At 34.4% G+C, this 20,590-nt stretch overlaps 5 protein-coding genes across 6 annotated transcripts in view; 3 read left to right on the top strand and 2 right to left on the bottom strand.

Annotated features, from left to right (window-relative positions):
- LOC120330061 (polypeptide N-acetylgalactosaminyltransferase-like 6) overlaps positions 1–9,206 on the bottom strand; it is an 87,047-nt gene extending 77,841 nt beyond the window's left edge. The window contains exons 1-2 of the mRNA XM_039396876.2: positions 9,021–9,206; positions 8,529–8,636 (exon numbers count right to left, since the gene is read on the bottom strand). Of these exons, the coding sequence (XP_039252810.2) occupies positions 8,529–8,636; positions 9,021–9,200 (288 nt within the window). The 5' untranslated portion in view covers positions 9,201–9,206. The remainder of the gene's footprint in view (positions 1–8,528; positions 8,637–9,020) is intronic.
- On the top strand, positions 136–3,112 carry LOC120330070 (uncharacterized). Of its 2 annotated transcripts, XM_078118957.1 has the most exons (4): positions 136–2,029; positions 2,358–2,491; positions 2,796–2,864; positions 2,942–3,111. In XM_078118957.1, the coding sequence occupies exons 1-4, from the start codon at positions 1,910–1,912 to the stop codon at positions 2,943–2,945; spliced, it is 327 nt and encodes a 108-aa protein (XP_077975083.1). In that variant the 5' UTR covers positions 136–1,909; the 3' UTR covers positions 2,946–3,111. The 2 variants fall into 2 exon arrangements, 1 of the variants encoding a protein (XP_077975083.1); XR_013479746.1 differs by lacking the exons at positions 136–2,029; positions 2,358–2,491 and adding an exon at positions 2,532–2,702 and having other exon boundaries at positions 2,942–3,112.
- Positions 4,297–6,841, top strand: LOC120330066 (uncharacterized). The gene is made up of 6 exons (XM_039396886.2): positions 4,297–4,481; positions 4,794–4,927; positions 5,342–5,415; positions 5,509–5,577; positions 5,659–5,739; positions 6,232–6,841. Exons 1-6 carry the CDS (start codon positions 4,362–4,364, stop codon positions 6,384–6,386), a joined length of 633 nt encoding a protein of 210 aa, XP_039252820.2. The 5' UTR covers positions 4,297–4,361; the 3' UTR covers positions 6,387–6,841.
- Positions 9,207–9,237: 31 nt separating the features above from the next.
- Positions 9,238–11,620, bottom strand: LOC120330062 (protein O-glucosyltransferase 1-like). The gene has a single exon (XM_039396877.2). It carries the CDS (start codon positions 11,318–11,320, stop codon positions 10,148–10,150), a length of 1,173 nt encoding a protein of 390 aa, XP_039252811.2. The 5' UTR covers positions 11,321–11,620; the 3' UTR covers positions 9,238–10,147.
- Positions 11,621–18,727: 7,107 nt separating this feature from the next.
- On the top strand, positions 18,728–20,076 carry LOC120330152 (cancer-related nucleoside-triphosphatase-like). The gene is made up of 2 exons (XM_039397001.2): positions 18,728–19,023; positions 19,535–20,076. Exons 1-2 carry the CDS (start codon positions 18,872–18,874, stop codon positions 19,944–19,946), a joined length of 564 nt encoding a protein of 187 aa, XP_039252935.2. The 5' UTR covers positions 18,728–18,871; the 3' UTR covers positions 19,947–20,076.
- Positions 20,077–20,590: the final 514 nt, after the last annotated feature.

The following is a 20,590-nucleotide window of genomic DNA, read 5'->3' as shown; positions in this document are numbered from 1 at the left end:
CTAATGGAATAAAATTACCATATTCATCTTGGAATAAACAAATCTGCTCCAATGCCATAATAGCTGTGGAATGTTTATAAGATTCTTGCAAAACTACTATAAAAAATACCTCATTTGACAATTACATAGTGACATTATAATTTAATTTTTGAATTGTTTTTGGAAGAAAAAAATAAGTGCAAGCAGTTCAGACTTTTACTTTCCTTAAAAATCAGTTCAATTTTAGTTAAAAGCAGGCTAAATTAGTATCAGTATTTCAAGTGTTGAGGACAATTCCTTTAATTAACAAGAAAATATGTGGGTATACAACACTCTATTCATATGAAACAATAAGTCGAGTAGTCGACCTAAAGAAAAATAAAAAAGTTATTCATAATTTTGAGTTTTTAAACTAACAAAAATGTCAGGGTGAGTATAGAAAAAATTCACATCAGATGGTTCAAAACTAATAGAAAATTTAAAGCAGTTATCATGAGCAGAAGACAGGTTCAAACATATACACAAGATCTCCAATGTTATTATAATACCCACTGCAAGTAAGGGATTCTCAAAGTGATTGATTGCTTCAAAGCTCTGATTCATGATAATCATGCCACTATGTCATAGTAAGTTTGTGACATATTTTGACAGTATAATGAACAAAAAGGATCATATTTCCTCCAACAAGCTTTCAACACTAAAATTCAGCAAGGCTCATAAGGATAACATATACCCAGAATACAATGCTACAAAAAATCGCAATCATATTTGCTAGGCAGACAAACGTGCAAAGTATGTATGTATATTGATTTTCATGGTCAGTAAAAATGGGTTTTATGATAACAATTCAAGACTATTCTCAAAATTTAATGCTTACAACAATACAGTTAATGACAGAATAGGTAAAATTAAGTTAACGTATAACAAAAATCGATTTATACTAATATTTATCTACTGAAAGTTTTATCAGAGTTTACTACTGTCTAGAATTTTGAAATCATATTTTGCGATAGAATTTGACTGTCAGGTTTTCAGTACCCGTAGAGGAAAATATGAAAAGTTCCCGTTTAATTCCCAACCTTTTTATCAAGTGACTCAAATTTAAAACAAAATTAACTTTGTAAAATATTGAGACAAGCAAAATTAAAGAATATTTTTTATAATTTTAACATTACATCAAATTTACCAGAAATCACTTCAAAGTGAGAAAGCCATATTTGTTTGCCACCGTGACTTTTCAAATCAAATCGTGGCTTTACTTATGCAAAATTGATGCTACCAAATTTTAACTCTGTGATACTTATCACATATACAATTGAGTAACAATTCAATGCAAAACAAACAACGAAATTTACCATAGAATAAAGTCTCTAACTTTTAAGGTATTTTAGAAAAAAACTAGTGACCCAAAGAAATTTTTGGGGGACCATAAGTTGGGAAAGACTGCTGTTATCACACTTTGTAAGCTACCTCAGTTGTTTTTATTGTACAATGTATTCTCAGAAAAAAGCTGATGTCATGTATTTAGGATTAAGATTGTTTCAAGACATTGATTATCGAAGCCTATAAAACTGTCAGAAGCAAAGACTTGTCACAAACAGTTTAAAGCAGATTGCGTGGGATACAGGTTGATGTTTTTATGCTACCAAGTAACCACTAACAGGCATAATTTCATTTGTGTATTTATATACACTCATATACACTAAGTTTGTCACACTTGAGTGCTAGCTGCAATGTCAACAGAATAGAATAATTTTTCAATTCTATTAGTTTCAGAAACATGTGAATGTAGATGAAACCACATGATATTCAATAGAAATCTTCAAATTATTCTCAGAAATACTAGAAACTGCTGTGATGATAATTGGCAACAATTAATTCTTATTCCAGTGTTCTTCTTTGAAATACATTCAACTAGGATAGAAAGAAGATGTTCATCCTGAAAAGAGGCAGGTTTACTTTGCTATTGTTGTTGATTCAAAGTTTCGAATTCATTCAGACTAAACACTGCAAGATTCCAGAAGATAATGAAGATATTGACTGGGATAAAGTTGGTACATTATTCTAGTCAATAAAAACTTCTGAATTCCAGTTATTCAAAAGTTTTGAACTCATTTGAGTGCAGGATAAAAATAAATGAAAGCCTATATTTCTTCCATGTGTAAAAAACATTGTTTTTTCACAAGACAATGTCTTTATCACTGTACATAAATTTAACATATCATTAGGGAAAACATTCAGACTTTAAATAGAATCCTGTTGTTTTCCAGCCACAACTTGGTTGAATCAGTAATCGTTAGAAGCTCACCTTAAGCCAGGAATATTATCAGATTGGTGATATAAGTAGTTTAGTTGTAATTGTATTTTTCGAATGACAGTTTTCTGGTGACTGGAATCAGGTTCTAAATACTAACGACGCAGTGATGGGAAAGGATGTAGGTGGTGCAAAACAACAGAATTTTACCGAAACAAGAACAGGAGCGAGTGTGATGATTACAGAACCGCATGAGAAGTAAAACATTTCTTCAAATGAGCAAAATTTCAAATTGGATTTCATGATATTTAATATACAGTTATAACAATAATATTAAACAAGTTGACTGAATGTAACTACGGTAATTATGATATACTGCTAACTTTGTATTTTAGTTCTCCTCCACTAACTTTTACAGGCCACTATACAAAGAAGAGAGAAGGTATCTACAGATTGGCAAAGGATGATGGTATAAATTGATTGAATTAATTTTTCAATTAAAATAAAGGTAGTAAATAATATTTCAGTAATAAAAACGAAAATAATTTAAATTTTCAAACAGAAGCAGCTGTTCTAGCATCTCACGCCTTAACACCAGACGGCGGAAGAAGCGCAGATGCAGCAAAATTAGGTAGCGTATTTGACCTTATTTACGTAAAATGCCATTGCCTGTATTTTCATCAAATATATTTATTCCTTGATATTCAGATGATGCAATGTTCAGTGGTGATGTTTTGATTTTGAGTGATGGGAAGAACTATTTAATACATGCATTCTGCGGTTTTTCAGGTATACAAATATATATCCATGCGTTAAAATACACCTAATTGCATTACAATATGTTGTCATGATACTTCTCTGTTCCATCAAAAATAACTAAGTTTGTTTTTTATATGATCATTTGCTTTTAGCAGGATAGGATTGGATTTACATATTTATCCCAGGGAATAAGACGACTTAATCATATGGCGAACCACGGCCTCTCGTCTGGTTACCAGTCCAGGTGGGTATGAGATTAGAACAGAAAAGCTTGCCTAGGCCTATATTTACGTACCATTTTAAACCAAGATTTTGTGTCAACTGACTGCTCACTTTGAGAAACTCAACATATGACATATGTGTCTGTCATACATGAAGTAACCACCATGTTGTGCTTTTTATTGATAAAAACCAATACCTTGCAAAGTGAAACATGCCGGTAGCAAAAGTTATCTTATGAATATCCTATGAAATTGAATTGACCCGCAGATAGGCAAAATCTAATTTGCCAAAATTTTCGACCCAATGGCACCAAAGACTTGCATATTCATCCTCACAGACAAATATTCTGACTATTTGTCTATTTGGAAGACTAGATAATACAGTCAAATCATATGAGTTCTCCAAGTGGAGTGAAAAATAGCAGTAAAATAATTGATTGATCAGATTTATATAAAAGTTCTTCAACACCTAAATTGAATCTTTCACTAACAGATTCTTAAAGTTATTATGATCTTCGTGCCACTACATCATAGACATTTTGTCACATATTTTGACAGTATAAACAAAAATGATCTTATTTGTTTTGTATAATTTCCTGAGCATGGGATGCGATCATTGTATAAAAATATTCTAACTGTTTTCATGACATCATCTGCTTACCAAACAAATTAAATAATCAATTAAATATAATAGTTCATTAGCTTATCAGATTGTACTGTCAAATGCAAAAAAAATCTCAGATGGGAAGAAGTTCTTTGGTAGGCTTCAGACAGAGTCAATAGAGTGCAGTAAATCCACAAAGGACCATTCCTTTAAAGGCAATTTAGTGCTTTTTTGCATTTCAGAATGTAACAAGCATTATAATACACAGGGTGGTCGCGAGAAAAGCAGAAAATTTGAAAGTCAGATTAGATAATGAATGAAATGCGTATACTGTAGGTTGAATTGGAACGATATCCCACAAGTTAAACTTCAAAATGCTACATGAGCTTGACTTCTAGGTTAAGACACTGCTCTGAAGTGCACGGACTATGAGTGTAATATAACATATGCCTTTGAAAAACTTTGTTAAAATTAAAATAAATTATTTGACAAATTTCCTTTTTTTTCTTGTGACCACCCTGTTTTCAAGTGGGTATAAAATATCATGTTTGTGCTTGAAAAAATCATGTACATTTCGCTACTGATGATTGTTTTGAGTTTTGATTTCATCAAAACTGAACGATGCAGAATTCCGGAAGAAAACGAAGAAATCGATATCGATAAGGTATGTGCGTACCAGGAAGTTTAAGCATTTGAATTTGTAAATGAATCAAAGTTTAATTCTTTTCATGAGCAATAAAGTTATTACCATTTTCCAAAACATTAATTGTTTTTGTCACCATGCAAAAATCGAATAAAAATATTTCATCTTGTTGTTGTTTACGTTATGTATAAAATATTTCTATTCCAATGGAAGACAAAAGCGTCAATCAGTATTTGCGTCTGGTATTTCACTACAGTTTATAAAATCTGATATGAAACTAATCTATTACCAGTTATTTCACCATCTTTATTTATTTTGTTTGTGCAATGGCAGAGTCCCAATACTTGGTACATGGTACTTCACACAAATGATCCAGTGATGGGAAAAGATGTTTCAGGTTCAAGGCTACACAACTTTACTAAAACAAGTACTGGACTAAACATGGTGGCCACAGAAATACACAAAAAGTTAGTTAAATTTTTTGAGTGATACATAATTCCCGGCACTTCTGAAGTATGCGTACCAAGATGGCGGACACCGGAACGTAGTATGCGTACCAGGTTAGGGTTAGGCCATAATTTTTCAAGTACAAATACTATGGGAGTCACTTGGCTAGTCCCCGAACTCGTAATAGAACTACAATGGGGAAAATTGGAATAAAATCATGGCCTAACCCTTACCTGGTACACATACTGCGTTCCGGTGTTAGTCATCTTGGTACACATACTTCAGAAGTACCAAATATTTTTGTATATCCAAGAAAATATTTATGTATTGGTTAATTTGAAAATAAAGTATGGTTTGTTAATATATTACAAAAAGACCCAAAACAAAATGGCCATATGCAACTGATCCTGATTTACTGATAACTTAATATTTAGTTCTCCTCCACAAACTATGTTAGTCCACTGGACGAAGCAGAGAGCAGGTGTCTACAGATTGGACAAGAGCGATGGTATATATTTACATTAATTACAATGAAATTTTGAAGAAATGTTCGTGGCACCTCGATAAAAAATAAAAATTACCTATTTGAATACTTAAACAGAACCAGTTGTTCAAGCGTCCCATGCTTTAATGCCAGAAGGAGGAACGAGTGAAGATGCAGAAAAATTAGGTAAAATTACTGAAACTGCCGAATTTCAAATGTTGTCATTGTCTATACCTCCATTCAAAAACCTTATCCTTTAACATTTAGCACATGCACAATTCATTGGTGATAATTTGTTTGTAAGCGATGAAGAGAATTACGTCATAAATGCATTCTGCGGCCCTTCAGGTAAGAACATACATACATAATACATATCCATAACTTATTAAATGTGCATTATTACAATGCAGTATATTATTTATCCTCATTTAATGCGCATTCTCAGTTTCACCAATCAATAATCAAATTGAGTAATTTGAGTGCTTCAACAAGATTATACTAGCATGAGAGGAAATAGGTTAGAACGCGGCTGTGAGTGACGAACCTGACTATACTTGACAGTTTGAGACAGATTTGCATATGTGTAATAAATATGCTGATAAAACACATTCTGCAATCACGAATACCTTCCAACTACACATGACCAATCCACACAATGCTTTGGTGCCACCCAAACATATATAAAAGTCCCAACATCAAGCTTTCACACAAGCATGACTGGGCGAGTGGGCATCAATTTCTCGCAGTAGTATTGCTAGCCTAGCAAACGCTGATGATATAGGTGGGTATTTTAGTACCTAGGCATTATTTAATAAAACATATTCTAAATATATATTCCAGATGAATGGGTTGTGTGGGTGGTTTTTCCAACTATGAATCCAACAATCAAGCAACTCACCCTGATGTGGAACAAACTCATGGAAAAGGGAATCAATGTACAACTTCACCTTGCAGAAGCAGTTGAACATCCAGAGATGTTCATGGGTTTCAAATAATCAAAAATATGCTGATATTTTGTCTGTCTGGGAATTCGGATGTCTGCCAAAAGTGCCAATCAATTATTTTATCAACTTCTTTGTATCAATAATTTGATTACAATTACCATAATTATTCAATATCATGCACATTCAATAATCAGTAAGCACCCTAAATAAATACCGCTACATATAATTCAATTTAATTTATTATGAAAATATACATTTGAAATCTATCTCTAAAATCAAAAAATACTGACAAAATGTAAGTTTAACATTAATTGCAGTATTAATTGTCATTTGTAATATGAAAGAACAATTTTTCCAAATTTCACTAGAGTGAATAATTGTAATTTTCGATTTCTCAAAAATACAACTTTCTTTCCAGCTTTCCTCTACAAACTCTTAAATCATAATACAATATATGATACTATATTCTGACATAAGGTGTGATGAAAATTCTATACAACTTTTTCTAGTTGATGATAGGGAAAGTATATGGTATAGATTACAGGGATGGTGAACCTTTTTCAATGAATGGGTCAAAAATATTATTTTTATCATGAAACAGAAGAGAGTGGGTAACAGGTATTTAATCAATGTTATTGTTGGTATCTATAAAAACTTCCTCACACAAATCTTATAAGTTTCTGTTGGTGTTGGTGTAGTTTTGGGCTTTACTTATGCAGCACTTCCATCAGGGACTTTTTATGGCACTCGATTTTATGAAATTAGAGTACGAAAACACGCATATGAATTACCAAAAACGTTTAGGACGATGCGGCAAATTATTTCATTGTTCCAAAGAGTTTGGAGGGAATTCCACTCTGATAGTGGTATATTTTTCGATCGGTTTTCAACCCCATTAAGCACTTTTACACTGCCCAGTTGTTATCTCAGATTTCTAGGTTTTTGACCTCGTATTATCTCAACGTTGCGAGAAATGAACAGATCAATTGCATTGTTATGTCTTAAACGATGTCAGAGCCAATACCTGAATAACGGTACACGACGGTGCAGCAGACTGCGTCCAAGATTGGGGGTTTTGAAAATATCCATACCGGCCCGGAAATTAACAATTTGAATATGAGCGATCGCAGCCCTGACTGTACATTATAATAGTTTAGTTATCGTTAGATTAATTTAAGGCCGGTTTTATCAATTTTTATCACTGATAAATTAGCATTTTTATTTTATTTGTGCCTTAGCGGGTCATGAATAAAACACGGTGGGTCACATTGTGACCCGCGGGTCAGTGGTTCGCCATCCCTGGTATAGAAGAAAGTATTTAAGAGTGAAAGAGCTGAAAATGTTCGACAAACATTGTCTAAGATAAAAGTCGATAAATTGATAACCGAATTAAACAATATCGCATAACAACTTGAAATATTATCACATAATACGCTTTGGCATCGTAATAGTTTCTATTGGGAGTCGTGTATAGCTGATTTTTGTTCCAAGCTATAAGTAGCAGAATCTGGCAGCGCATTCTAAAATTTCTAAGTTCTGAACTAACATTTTGAGATCACACTATAACTTGATTTATAATTGTAGTTGATTTTAAAAATAGCAAGAGGGAGGAACTCAACTTAATAAAAAATGATGGAAACTCTCCTTCTTTACCAATATTGAATACAATTCTTCTTTACCAATATTGAAGCGCATATGAGTCACATGCAGACCCGCATACAAAAAATATACATTTCAGTATTTATCGACTAAAATATTCCGCTAGTTATCTGCCTCTTTCAATTACAATGTCACTTACTGCAAAATAAAACTTGTTGTACAAAATCATACTATATGTCAGTGGTTCCCAACCTTTTATTCCCGAGGCTTTTAGCACCAATGGCATCCCTGTTTACCATTCTAGTGGTATTTATAGTAGATTCCAAATACCATTGTGTTCAAACAATTCATGCCCAACAAAGTAAAAACATCAGCTGTGAAATACCCTTTATCAAGCAATCAAAAGAAAAATTAGTCTTGCATCGTGGGCATTGTGGCCTCCCTCCGACTGCCCTGCATGGGCCCCAGGTTGTGAATAGCTGCTATACATCCAAAGCTGGCTAGTACACTTTATCGATCCTCAAAGACTAAATATTTCTCTGCCATTGCTAATGTACATCACCCTAGTTTTTCATGAAATAAATCATAACTCACCCTCTTTTCCCATTCAAAAGGTTGCGTGTTTATGGAAGACTTTTCCCCATGAGCATCATATTGTGCATATTCTTCATTTCTGTCATGTCTTGCTGGATAGTCTTTAGCCTGGGAAGACATATTGAATAGTTTGCAAGTTCAAAATCATGTATTTGTAGGAATGAATCCTCAACATTCGATCAATGAAATGTCAGTTTATCAATACAACAGATATCAGACATATAATTCAACAATTGTTTAACAACATAAAATTTGAAATTGTAGTAGGATTTGTTAGAAATTGTAAATTCTTGGGTGCTTAAAACTAAAATTGTTTTCTTGAAACATTGACTAATCTCCAGTAATATAACACTTTAATTATATTATATATAAATTATTGAACAAGATATTACTGTTAATTTTTAGCAAATAATACCCAAGCCAATGGCTCTCTTTTTCTTAGTTCGCCATGATTGTGAATCAAAAGCAAAATTAAGCAAGTTTCCAACATACTTCATGTCCAATATCAATTTGATCTAGATCGCTGTCATCACCAGCACCGTTATGCGGACTCCGTACTAAAGTTTTTTCTTTATCATCTTTCAGTGATCGAAGTTGTAAGTAATAATAAACGACTGACACAGCTACCATCAGAAGTAAAATTCGAACAAGATTTTTGGCCCTGAGCCTCATTATATATTATGGTATTTATTTATTTCATATACAATGACTAGCAAAATATTAAAGGTAGTGATTTGTTATTTTTGGCATCAAAGCAAAAGAAATTTCATATTTTCAGTTTAGGCTACAGCAAAGAACACACACATAGGAAACTAACACTAATTCACACAGCAACAAAACACAACAATAAATCGTAAACGTGTCGAGAGAACAACAATTTCCAAAGTGATTTGGCTATTCTAAGATTTCTCAAGTGGGGAGGAATTTATATTTTTTTTTCTGAGATTTTTGGTCTTGATGGGGTATTCCCAAACTTCAGCTTGCCAGTCAATATCTGGAGGTTACCCCAGACATCAGAAAGCCGTTTATATCTATAGTGGCCTAGTTGTTACCTATTGTACTTAAAAGACAAAGGACAAGTGTACTTAAAAACAATCAAGATTACAGTATAAAAATATATGAATAATCCAATTCATAAAAAAAACCACCTATTTTTGTTATTACATAAAAAGTACATAGGCAATCAACAACAAAAACCTATGAGACACCCTCATCAAAATGACTTGGAATTCAAGAATTTCCCTTTTTGTTAAATTTCAATTTCAAATAATCGAAATTGGGATATCCAAAAATCATATTGAACACTTAAAAATAAAAAATTTTGGTCATGCTTACACAACGCTCGGATTTTTTTTCATTTTCAAACCAAATGATTTTATGAATTTATATTTTGCATTACCTGTTAGAGAACATTTAACTTTTTCAGGGAAAACATCTATGTTGTACTAAGCAAACAAGAGTATGAAATTGAAAATCAGCACCATTATAAAGCCTTAATTAACCTCAGTTTTTGCATAGCTATGCAATTTTGTACCTGCATACACACTCTTTCCATAATTTATCAGTGGGTATTCCAAAATACAAAAAATTTGAATATCAACAGACAACAGTGGAGAATATCAAAATTCTGAATGCTGATTTTTTGGATGAGATAATCTCATGCATCCTTTATCACGTTTAACGCGATATTGTAGAAGTTTGCCATATTTTTTCAGAAGCTGCTTCCAGTAACACTTCACTTCCGACATTGTTAAGTATTGTTCAATAAATTCACGTCCTCTTGTAGCAATATTTTTAACAACTTGATCATTTTCTTTGGCAAATTTTAGTAATTGTTCTACAGCATTCAAATTGTCTTGGACAGGAATATAATGAACCCATGGTTTCAAAGCTGGATAAAAAAATTCAATCCAATCACTTCCCACATGGTATACAAGGGAATCACACAAGAATAAATGCTTTAATCGGAAACTCGCAGCAACACCTCGAAAATTGAAAAGATATTTATATTTACAATGTTCGAGTAGATGGACTGGCTCCGCAGGTTCTGCTCCCAATGTATCTTTATCAGATTTCCAAGCTTGATTTTTTGTATATTGAGCATCCACTAAATCTGGCTTTGATCGAGACAGTAAAATCAATGGATCCCTCATCGCTGAGGTTCTAGACCCACGAAAATATCCCTTATTTTCTTTGCGATTCCAAGGCCATTCATTTGACTTTGCTTTTAAAGACTTCATCATTTCATCCCAGCGACCTAGCCCTGTCGGATATATTGGCCAAACAGCTGGACCGCCCTCCCAAAAGGTCCATGCTGGATACATGATGTCAATATGCTGTGAAACAACTTTACTAAATGAAAACACAGGTCGAGGATCAAGGTCTCGTTTGTTTGTTTGAGGCCAATCTCTTACATTAATAATCATCTCCATATCAGGAAGATCGTCAAGAAGTTGTGTTATAAAATGTTCAATTCCAGAACATCTTGATGGAAACATGCATTTTTCTTCTCGATAAAGAATATTATCAATGATTTGATAATGAACTCCATACTTCTTAGCTCGTTCAAAATCCTCTTCTTTAATTCCACCCCTGTTTTGCCATATTTTCAAATCATTATCTATAACATTTGAATGGCAGGTGCAGTTGCCTTCACATGGTTTATAATTTTCCATTGCATTCTTGATGGAATCAAGATATTTTGACCAATCTTCAGAATCTTTGGTCAAGCATAGATTGTGTAACATAATAAAAATGCATAGACATGGTATAATCCAAGTTTTTCTTGCCATGTTGGTTACAGCATACAGACACCACCAAGTTACCAGAATCTACCAAAACCTAATTTACACACTAATACATTAGGATAATATAGCACACTTCCTAATACATTCTCTGCATAAATATTGTTAGTTAGATCTTGCAGTCCCAGTAAAAATTTAAATGAAAATAGCCAATTTTCCAGCTTGAAGAAAGTTTGAACTGTACGATCCTGTTCCGATTGCAATCACAAATGGGCACTGTAAGCAAAAAGTTACAGTGAATTTTCTGTAGAGTCACTGGGCGAATAATTCTTCAGAATAAATCTGATTACCTAATAGTATAATATTTAGCCATTTGTGTTCAATAGAATAGTATTATTCAGAACAACATTATTCATCACAACATCAACCCAGCTTGGTAACAAGGGCAAGCACATTTTATTTTTATTTGAACTCTGTCAGCATGAACAAATATTTAAAACAAATATTTTTTTTCAAATCAACATACTGTTGAGTGAATACCTATTTCTTTTTGCACAACTCTAGCAACAACAGCATTCTGGCATTTGGTTTAATTTCACTCAGCAGTCATTTTTATATCTTTTTAAGTAACACGTAAGTATATTTTCAAAAGTATATTTTCAAAGGTATATTTTTGAAATTTTCAGTCAAAAAAAAATAACCTTTTCTTTACCGGTCTTACTACTTACTGAATACAGCGCGAAACACCGCAAAGAGCGCGAAACAGCGCAAAAGAGCGCGAAACAGCGCAAAATAGCGCGAAACAACGCAAAACAGAGGGAAACAGCGCAAAATGGTGGGGAAACAGCGCAAAAGAGCGCGAAAGAGCGCAAAACAGAGGGAAACAGTGTGAAGCAGAAAAAAATTTTGCAATGAGTTCGGGGCACCTTGTTTTGAGTTGGATTACCACGGCAGCAAATTAAAAACACAAACCAACGTATGTAGCCAGTAATGCTGTAATGGCAGGTCTGCCCCTGCTGGTGACACATTTTGGGTACCATAATTTAGAACATTTTCCATGTGGATATGGTTGGCTTTAGGGTTAGGGTTAGGTAAAAAGGGACCTCCAGAAGTATGTGCACCAAGATGGCGCACAACCTGAAAATAGTATGTGTGTGTGTGTGTGTAGCGGATTCAGGTTGTGCGACATATTGCTGCACATACTTCTGGAGCACCAAAAAGGTAGATAAAATTTCGCATGATGACCTATAATCCGGTACATAACCTTGTAAATATACCGGAAATCATGCCATAAAACCATGGCGAGAGGCGCCGTGGTTCTTTCGTGGCAGGAGGTGGTAATAACTGCGTCTCCTGTTTTGCGCTGTTTCCCTCTGTTTTGCGCTGGTTTCCTTTTGTTTCGCGCTGTTTTCCTCTGTTTTGCGCTGTTTCGCGCTCTTTTGCGCTGTTTCGCGCTGTTTTGCGGTGTTTCGCGCTGTATTCAGTAAGTAGTAAGACCCTTTCTTTACTCCATTTACATTTATCTGGAATGAGAATGTTGTTGAACTAATGAAATCTCATTCTGTCATTGTGGCGCAACTGTGCTTTGGTAGTAAAAACTCTTGTAAATTATTCATAAGGAAAGAACTACTTTAATTGAATATTCATCAGTGGCCGCAATATTCAAGACTTGGAATTCTCCTCATTTGCTGACCTCCAAAATATCAAAGATGCTCAAAACTGAAATGTATTTTTTCACAAAGCAATTGGAAAGATTACAGTAATAAAATATACCAACATATTCAATCAGCTTGGATGAGATATAAGATCTCAAAAGCAGTTGATGAAACCTTAAATCAATAGAAAAACAGTTCTCCAATTGCAAAATGTAGTGACGTTTGGTTCAATAAAACAAACACCGTATTTTTCTCTGAAATGAGGGCCTCTGGCACGCCATCAAATGCGCCAGATCATGTCAAGCGTGTTTCAGTAATAATTTAAATCATTGGTGACTGCGTTGGCCTGCAGATTATCAAGATTGCGTTCTTTTTCTTAAAAACCCTTGAATGCTACAGTAATTTTTTTTTTCTTTGGTAAATAAGGATTAAATTTTTTCTAAGGAATCTAATGGTGACATTTTCAGAATGTGCTTACATTTTATTTTATTGCGCAGTACCCTATTAGCAGACACACAGCTGCACGGGTCAAAGCAAACCATGTCTAACTACAGACAGAATTCAGACATATCTCTGTATTTCACTGTAATTCCTGGATCCAAATAATGAATTTTTTTCCTATCTGACTGTCGATGCTGAAATGCATATAGATAGACAAGTGACAGTTCCATTGGATGTAAAAAATGAGTGAAATAAATTGCATTGCAAGGTAACTTACATCTATATACAGGTAAGTTAAGTCTGTAAGTGGATGTCGCTGAATCAGTCATCGAGAATGTGATATAATGCGAGTTATCCCTAAACGTATGAGTAAATATATAGGCTACCTGTTTCAGCTTTTTCTAACTTAATAAAGGGTACCGGTACTGATTTACACGTGTCACAAACATAAAATAACGTTGCAAATGCAGGGTTCGTACAGTAATTTGACCCTTGTGTGTAGCACGTCACAATAGAAAATCAACCGAGCGTGAACAATGAGAAATTTTTATTGCTTTTTTTGCCAGTGCCGAACCACAACAAAGCAGTGGTGCGTATCATTACCTATGGAAGTGCTTCCCAACTAGGGGTAACTACCCCAAGAGGTATAATTTGGCCATTTTTAGGTTGAAATTTAGCTAGACGTTCACTGTTTTATCAATTTCTTTTATAATAGAATTTACATATTTATCCCGGGGGAAAGGAAAGCCGACAAGACGGCTTATTCATATGGCGAACCACGGCCTCTCGTCCGGTTACCATTCCATGTCGGGTTTGGGATTAGTTAGCTACTTGTTTTTCGGAAGCATGGACTTGACGGTGGAGGAAGCCGTAACCAACCAGCGGTTACGTAAACCACCCTACGGCGGCGAGGAGTCCAGCAATCCTCTCGCACACAACCATTCCGCATGGGATTCGAACCTGCGAACCCTCGCAGAGTAATTAGTGATGCGGTGGCGAGCGTATTCCTAACGCTTATCACGATGAGCCGCGCCGCACCGGAATGCAGGAGAGAAGTGAAGAACGAACTATTGCGTGATTGGGATGCCATTCCCGAAAATTTTCTTGTCTTCTCTGTTCTCAGATATGAACTTTATTAAGTTTCGTAACAGGAGTAGCCTGGAAGATGAAACCAGTAGTTTGTGTATATCTTTGAAAGTTACAAAATATAATTCCAATGTAAAATCTCTATCAGCGGCAATGCAGCAGAAGAAGTCTCACTGATATAGAATAAGAAAAGTAATCAAATATATTTGTCTGTCTGAGAATTTGTCTGTACATGTTTAAAAGGTTTATTATTGTGTATTTTTGTATTGAAAATAGCAAAGCATTGTTTTTAATTTTGGTCGGCACGCGGAAGAATTTTGTGGGTAAATTTAGTCGATTTTAGCACGCGAGCCGAAAAAGGTTGCCCATCCCTGGCCTAGGATAAATATAAAAATTCTAGAAAGGGTTGCTTGTAAGTACTCGGCAGTCTCACTATGAAATTCTCCGTGCACTTGACCGTAGCATTGTCGTTTTATCTTTGCTTCGGTGGTCGCTGTCGATCTAGATTCTAGGTCGTGACTTCACAGACATACTTGAAACGGTTGAGATTTCCATATTTAGTCGGAAATCCCCTGGTACTGCTGCAGTATATATGATTCACCCCAAGGGTTTCATCCGAGGTTTACCCAGTAATTTAATTTCAGTATCACGTATTATAGTAGTTTTAAATATGATGTATTATAGTAGATTTCAGTATTGGATGAGGTAAGTTTCTAGAAAAAAAAATTCCATACACAACATATGACAATGCCAGAATAAAAACATTCAAATTATAATTTATTGTAGTTAGTTGGATCATGTCATTGTTTGTATTTTTCCTAAAGAAAGCCTGTCTACATGCAACTCTGGTATTCATTCAACAGCGTTTCGCTGTGAGCGACACAGAATTTTCGTCGTGAATTGCTTTAATTTACTGTTGGGGATTTTAGTTTGATGCGGTTTTTCATTTTCAAGCATGCATTCTGTAAGCATGCATTTTGTGTTGTACTTTGTGGAGTTCTAAAAGTTTGATTGTCAGGACACAGTTTTTATTGAGAACCAGGCTTTGGCAGTTAACCCTTAAATATATATCGGAGCACCGATGGATTCCCAGCCCCGCGACCTGCAAAATATGCATTTTTTAAACTGAACATTTTTTGGCGATTCATTCAATATTTAGGGTGAGGCCCTACGGGCATAACTGAAGATTTTGAAGGGGAGGGGTCTGAAATTTTTAATTGACAAGTTAGACCAAAACACCTAGCAGATCTGATCGGAAGCCGGCAAATGTTAGTTTATAATAGTCCCGATGGTCAACTCTAAAAAGTGTTTCAAGCCACAAATATTTATATGTATGATATAGTAGAACAATTTAGAAGACTTTTATTTTACACTTAAAGGGGGGTCTGACAGATGTTTGGTCTAATATGGTATATCACATGTTGAAGGTACCAGTAATTGGAGCCCTTCATACGCTGGAGAAGCAATGAAATGTTTTTTTTTTAAATATGACTACAAAGTGCGTTGCATGTAGCTGTATAGCATTTATTTTGTTAAAAAATCCTTGAGCTAATCACCTGTTGTAGACTTTGTTGTTTTTTAAATATGACTACAAAGTGTGTTGCATGTAGCTGTATAGCATTTATTTTGTTAAAAAATCCTTGAGCTAATCACCTGTTGTAGACTTTCAGTGTGTAAAATAATTTATGAAATTTTAGCTGATCTACTGCAGTCTTTTGTGTCCAGATGTTTCAGAGAGTAGTAGTAGATTTCCGTTTTTGAGGGAATCCACGTCAGTAATGCTGTTGCATATGTCAAAAAAAGGTATTTTGCAGTTCGCAAAACTTGGCAGTTGCTTCAAATTCAGACATTTCCGAAATTCTAGCAACAGATGCAGGAAGAACCTACAAAGAAAAATTTCCCCGGTTCATCTGTTATTAATGACCCGAATAGGCCTACTGTTGGTAATTTTAGAAATAATAATCATGATCCAAGTATTTAAATGCTCAATAGGAGATAGATCTAATGATAAAATACAAATATCTTCATAAATTCCCTCTAGATGCGTTTCTATGCCAAAAGCCCATCTGGCGACAGCAAATCATTCTTCAAAAGTGAGTTTCGAGACGTCTGCAAAAATTTATATTTTAGTTAGAGTATTTTGAAATAAATTGCCCACAACAATTGAACCTTGTCTACCATCTAAGCATGTATGTGTGTATATATAAGTATAACAGCCACTTTGACAAAGTATTATTCAAAACAAAAATGTGAATACCCCACAAAACAAATTGGAATTAATAAAATGTAACGGTTCCAGGAGAAATATTGATGTATTCAATAAATGTGGTGGATTTTGCAGTAGCAAAAAAGTTATTGTCATTGATCACAAATCAATAATCTAAAAACACTCGACAAAATAATTCAAAACTTTTTGGCACATCTAAAATTATAGATATATATATATATATATGTTGAAATTGAAGCCATGTTTAGATAATAGGTATCCAATTTATGTGAAAAAAGTTATTAGTACCAGCCTGAAATCAAGCAAAATGAATTATCATGGCAAACGTAAAACGCCTCTTATGTTGTAATATGCAGCTGGTGACTTCGTACACAATGACAGAATGAGTATGGGAAAAAATTATCAAGATCAATAGAACTCCATCATAAAACACTAATTAATTGAAGTTAAAATATGTGTGTTTAATTTATGTTTTTCATACAGACGTCACAATTTCAGGGTGGTATCGCTCACCACATTTCTTTTTTTTGCTGACAGTTTTAGTTGCTCCACCAAAAATATTTTCATTGATATGGTGTAAGCTAATTTTGATTTTTGAGATAAAGCATCAACCATCAGTCAATTTATATTCTTGTTTACTGCTTTGATCACACAGCATAAATCCTCACACTGCAACTTTTTTATGATCCGAAAATATACATATCTCTTCTCAAAATTTATATCCTTGACAAATCATTATTGTATTGGGTACCTATAAAAACATTTACAACTTATTCTTTTTTATGCTGAACAATCGTAGCACATAGCGGCTCTCTACTCATGGGAGCTTCAAAGTGAATTTAAAATCTTACCGTACTGTCAATGTGCTTTCGAGTGCTGGACCGGTCCTAGGGCCTTCCCACCCAATTGATTGTTCTTCTATTTTGTTTTGTAATCTGCATTCTATCAGTTTTATAGTCAAGTATATCGTGTAATATCCCATGTGCACAACTAACTTGAATATTTATAAGTCACTCACTTAATCTTGACGCGAGAAAGCGCCGTCAGAACACAGAAAAACGCAGAGAGTCGCACAATGATTTTCGAAGCAATAATAATCTGTCAGCACCAAGTCAAGCGTGTCGGCGAATTCAACACCGGGACTAAATTCCGGAGTTCCACGGGCTTGGTTAACCATCCAACAACGCGCAATACAAACTACAGAAGATTAACTAAACTTAATAACTATAGGTTATTAAGTTTAGCTTGATTACCATAATCAGTACACCAGGAAGATATTGACAAAATAAACACTTATTAGTCTACACTCTACAGAATCAGAAGAGCCCTAACTAAGATTTGAAAAGAGCAGAAGTTAAATTAATTTAATTAGGTGATTCAAGAGTCTTGCTGCACACTAAGACTCACAGCAAGACTCTTGAATCACTTAGGATAGTTATCTTTACTCTTGCTACAGCATCCTTGCAATATATGCATACCGATCCGCCTGCACAAAAGCATAGAAGAAGGATAAGTAGTTAGTCTCGTAGAAACCAAATCATTAGTTAAATTAATTGTTGCTAAAACTGTAAAAGAAAATCGTGGACTGTGCTCACCTTAAATACACCCACATATAGCCTACAACCGCATAGATATAGCCTATTAACTAAAGTAGAAGCGAGAAGAGAAAATCAGGGTCAAAACTAAAATTAAAACCAGAAGAAAAAAATATTTGCCACAATATACTGACTTACTTGAAAATGTTTACCAGAATCGCGACGAATACTGTGAATCCACGCTCTCTTCATTTTTGGGGAAAGAGTGGAACGATCTGGTGAGTAACGGCTATCGCCATTACACAACGGTACGCAGCAATGCAATTTGAAACCACCAGACGCACGAGCCGCCATTGCAATCGGAAAGCCCAAACCAGTCCAACGTCGCGGGGAAGCAGAAGACAGTACTTTTCCGCGCATGCCCACATGAAAACAAAATGGCGACGCTCAGCGGCGATAATGAATACCCTCCATTGTCGGCCTGCTCAATGACAATAGGGTATTCCCCGATTAAGCAGACTTATCAAAAATATTGAATTGCGTGAATTAATTTAATACTTTTAGGTGATTGAACATGTTCCTAATTAATATTAGTTCTAAAGGTTAACTGTGTTTTCTTCCAACAAGTACCATAATTTTCAAGCTGGAATGGAGCATGCAGTCATCAGGTAGATGCCATATATTTCTTACCGGATTACCTGGAGTGGGGAAGACAACATTAATAGAGAAAGCAATTGCCAATATAAAGGAAAGCGTGATTTCAATTTCTGGTTTCTATACGAAAGAGAGGAGAAATGGAAATGAAAGGTGTGCGAAACTATGTGTTATCCATTTACATTATTTTCAAGATAACCATCTTCATATTTTATTTGTTTACAGATGACATGCCGATACCGGTATAGCCTAGATCAGTAGATTGGACTTAATTTGTATATACTGATATAGGCCTATTTTACTCATTTAATTTCATTTTGCCAGTCTATAAATCAAGTCGAAATTGATTATATTCATAAATGCAGTTTCATACTCAAATATAAAAGACTTTTATTATTTAAAAATTGGATCTACCTTTTGTACTGAGCTATACAATGTCTTCCAAATTCTGCATGTTTAATAGGTATTAGTTCAAGTAAACAGTATATGATAATAGGTTATAACAAACCATCAAAGTGTGCTTTCAATCAACTAACCTCAAGCTGGGCCGAGCAAAATATTTACAGAATAATCTTAAAACATAGATAAACAGACATATTTCAATGAAACTACATGCGATCTATGTTTTTAGCATCTCCGTGCTAACCAATGTGTGGTTTTTTAGAATTGGATTTGACATTGTGACTTTATGTGGAAAGCAAGCTCCTCTTGCAAGATGTTCAGTTTCAAAAAAAGGACCGATGGTTGGGAAGTATACGGTTGATGTTGCTTCTTTTGAGGATTGTGTTTTACCATTGTTGGAAGAGACTAGTGATTCAAAACATCTATATATCATTGATGAAGTTGGTAAAATGGAACTATTCAGTGAAAGATTCAAGCGTAAAACTCGTAAAATACTACAAGATTCTGATAATGAGTTTATTGTTTTGGGAACAATTCCAGTCAAAAGAGGAAGAGGAATTCCTTTTGTGGAAAGCATTAGGGAAGACAAGCGTGTGAAAATATTTGAGGTTACAAAGCATAACCGTAATGATATTCTTAATGATATTGTGCAATCTATATTGGTTCAATTTTAGTTGCCTAATTACACTTTTATTTCTTAAGTTTGGACCTCATTCTTCTTAGAAGCCATTATTGTACAAGTTGGCATATTATTATTTCTTGGTGTCAACAGCAATTCCAACCTAATAGAATCTTATTGATTTATCAGGAAGTGACTTGCTGAACTGATACATAATCCTACTGAGCAGGTAGAAGTATTGATAGGGAAATGAATCTAATATATTCAAAATATTCAAGAATATATTTGATATTCCATAACTAAGAATATCATCTCGATTTAACATTTCATAATTCTGCCTAGTAATTTAATCCCCAAAGTTTCTGGCCACCAAAGCTGAAAGTACACAGTTACTGAATACTGATATAAGAATCGTAAAAGCCCACAGTTGCACCAAGAACTCTCTTTATGTTTAGAAATATCAAATATTGATTGATGCCCAACCTAGAGCAAGTCAATCAGAGTTGCTGAATAGGTGGAATTCAACAAAATGGTTATTTGGGGTGGGAGAAGCTTTTATTAGAGAAATTTGTTGGACAAGTGGGAACCTCTACTTATAGTGACAATAACTAGTTTATTAATCAGCAAGAGCAGTTCCGGATAAATGGGGCAGAAAGTCCTGATTCACATCCATTGAATTTGCAAGCCTAGTTTTTGATC

This window comes from Styela clava, chromosome 12, assembly GCF_964204865.1.
Source record: "Styela clava chromosome 12, kaStyClav1.hap1.2, whole genome shotgun sequence".
In the NCBI taxonomy this organism is placed as follows: Eukaryota; Metazoa; Chordata; class Ascidiacea; order Stolidobranchia; family Styelidae; genus Styela; species Styela clava.
Note: the sequence above shows the minus strand (reverse complement) of the source record. Positions and strands in the feature narration are given on the sequence as shown.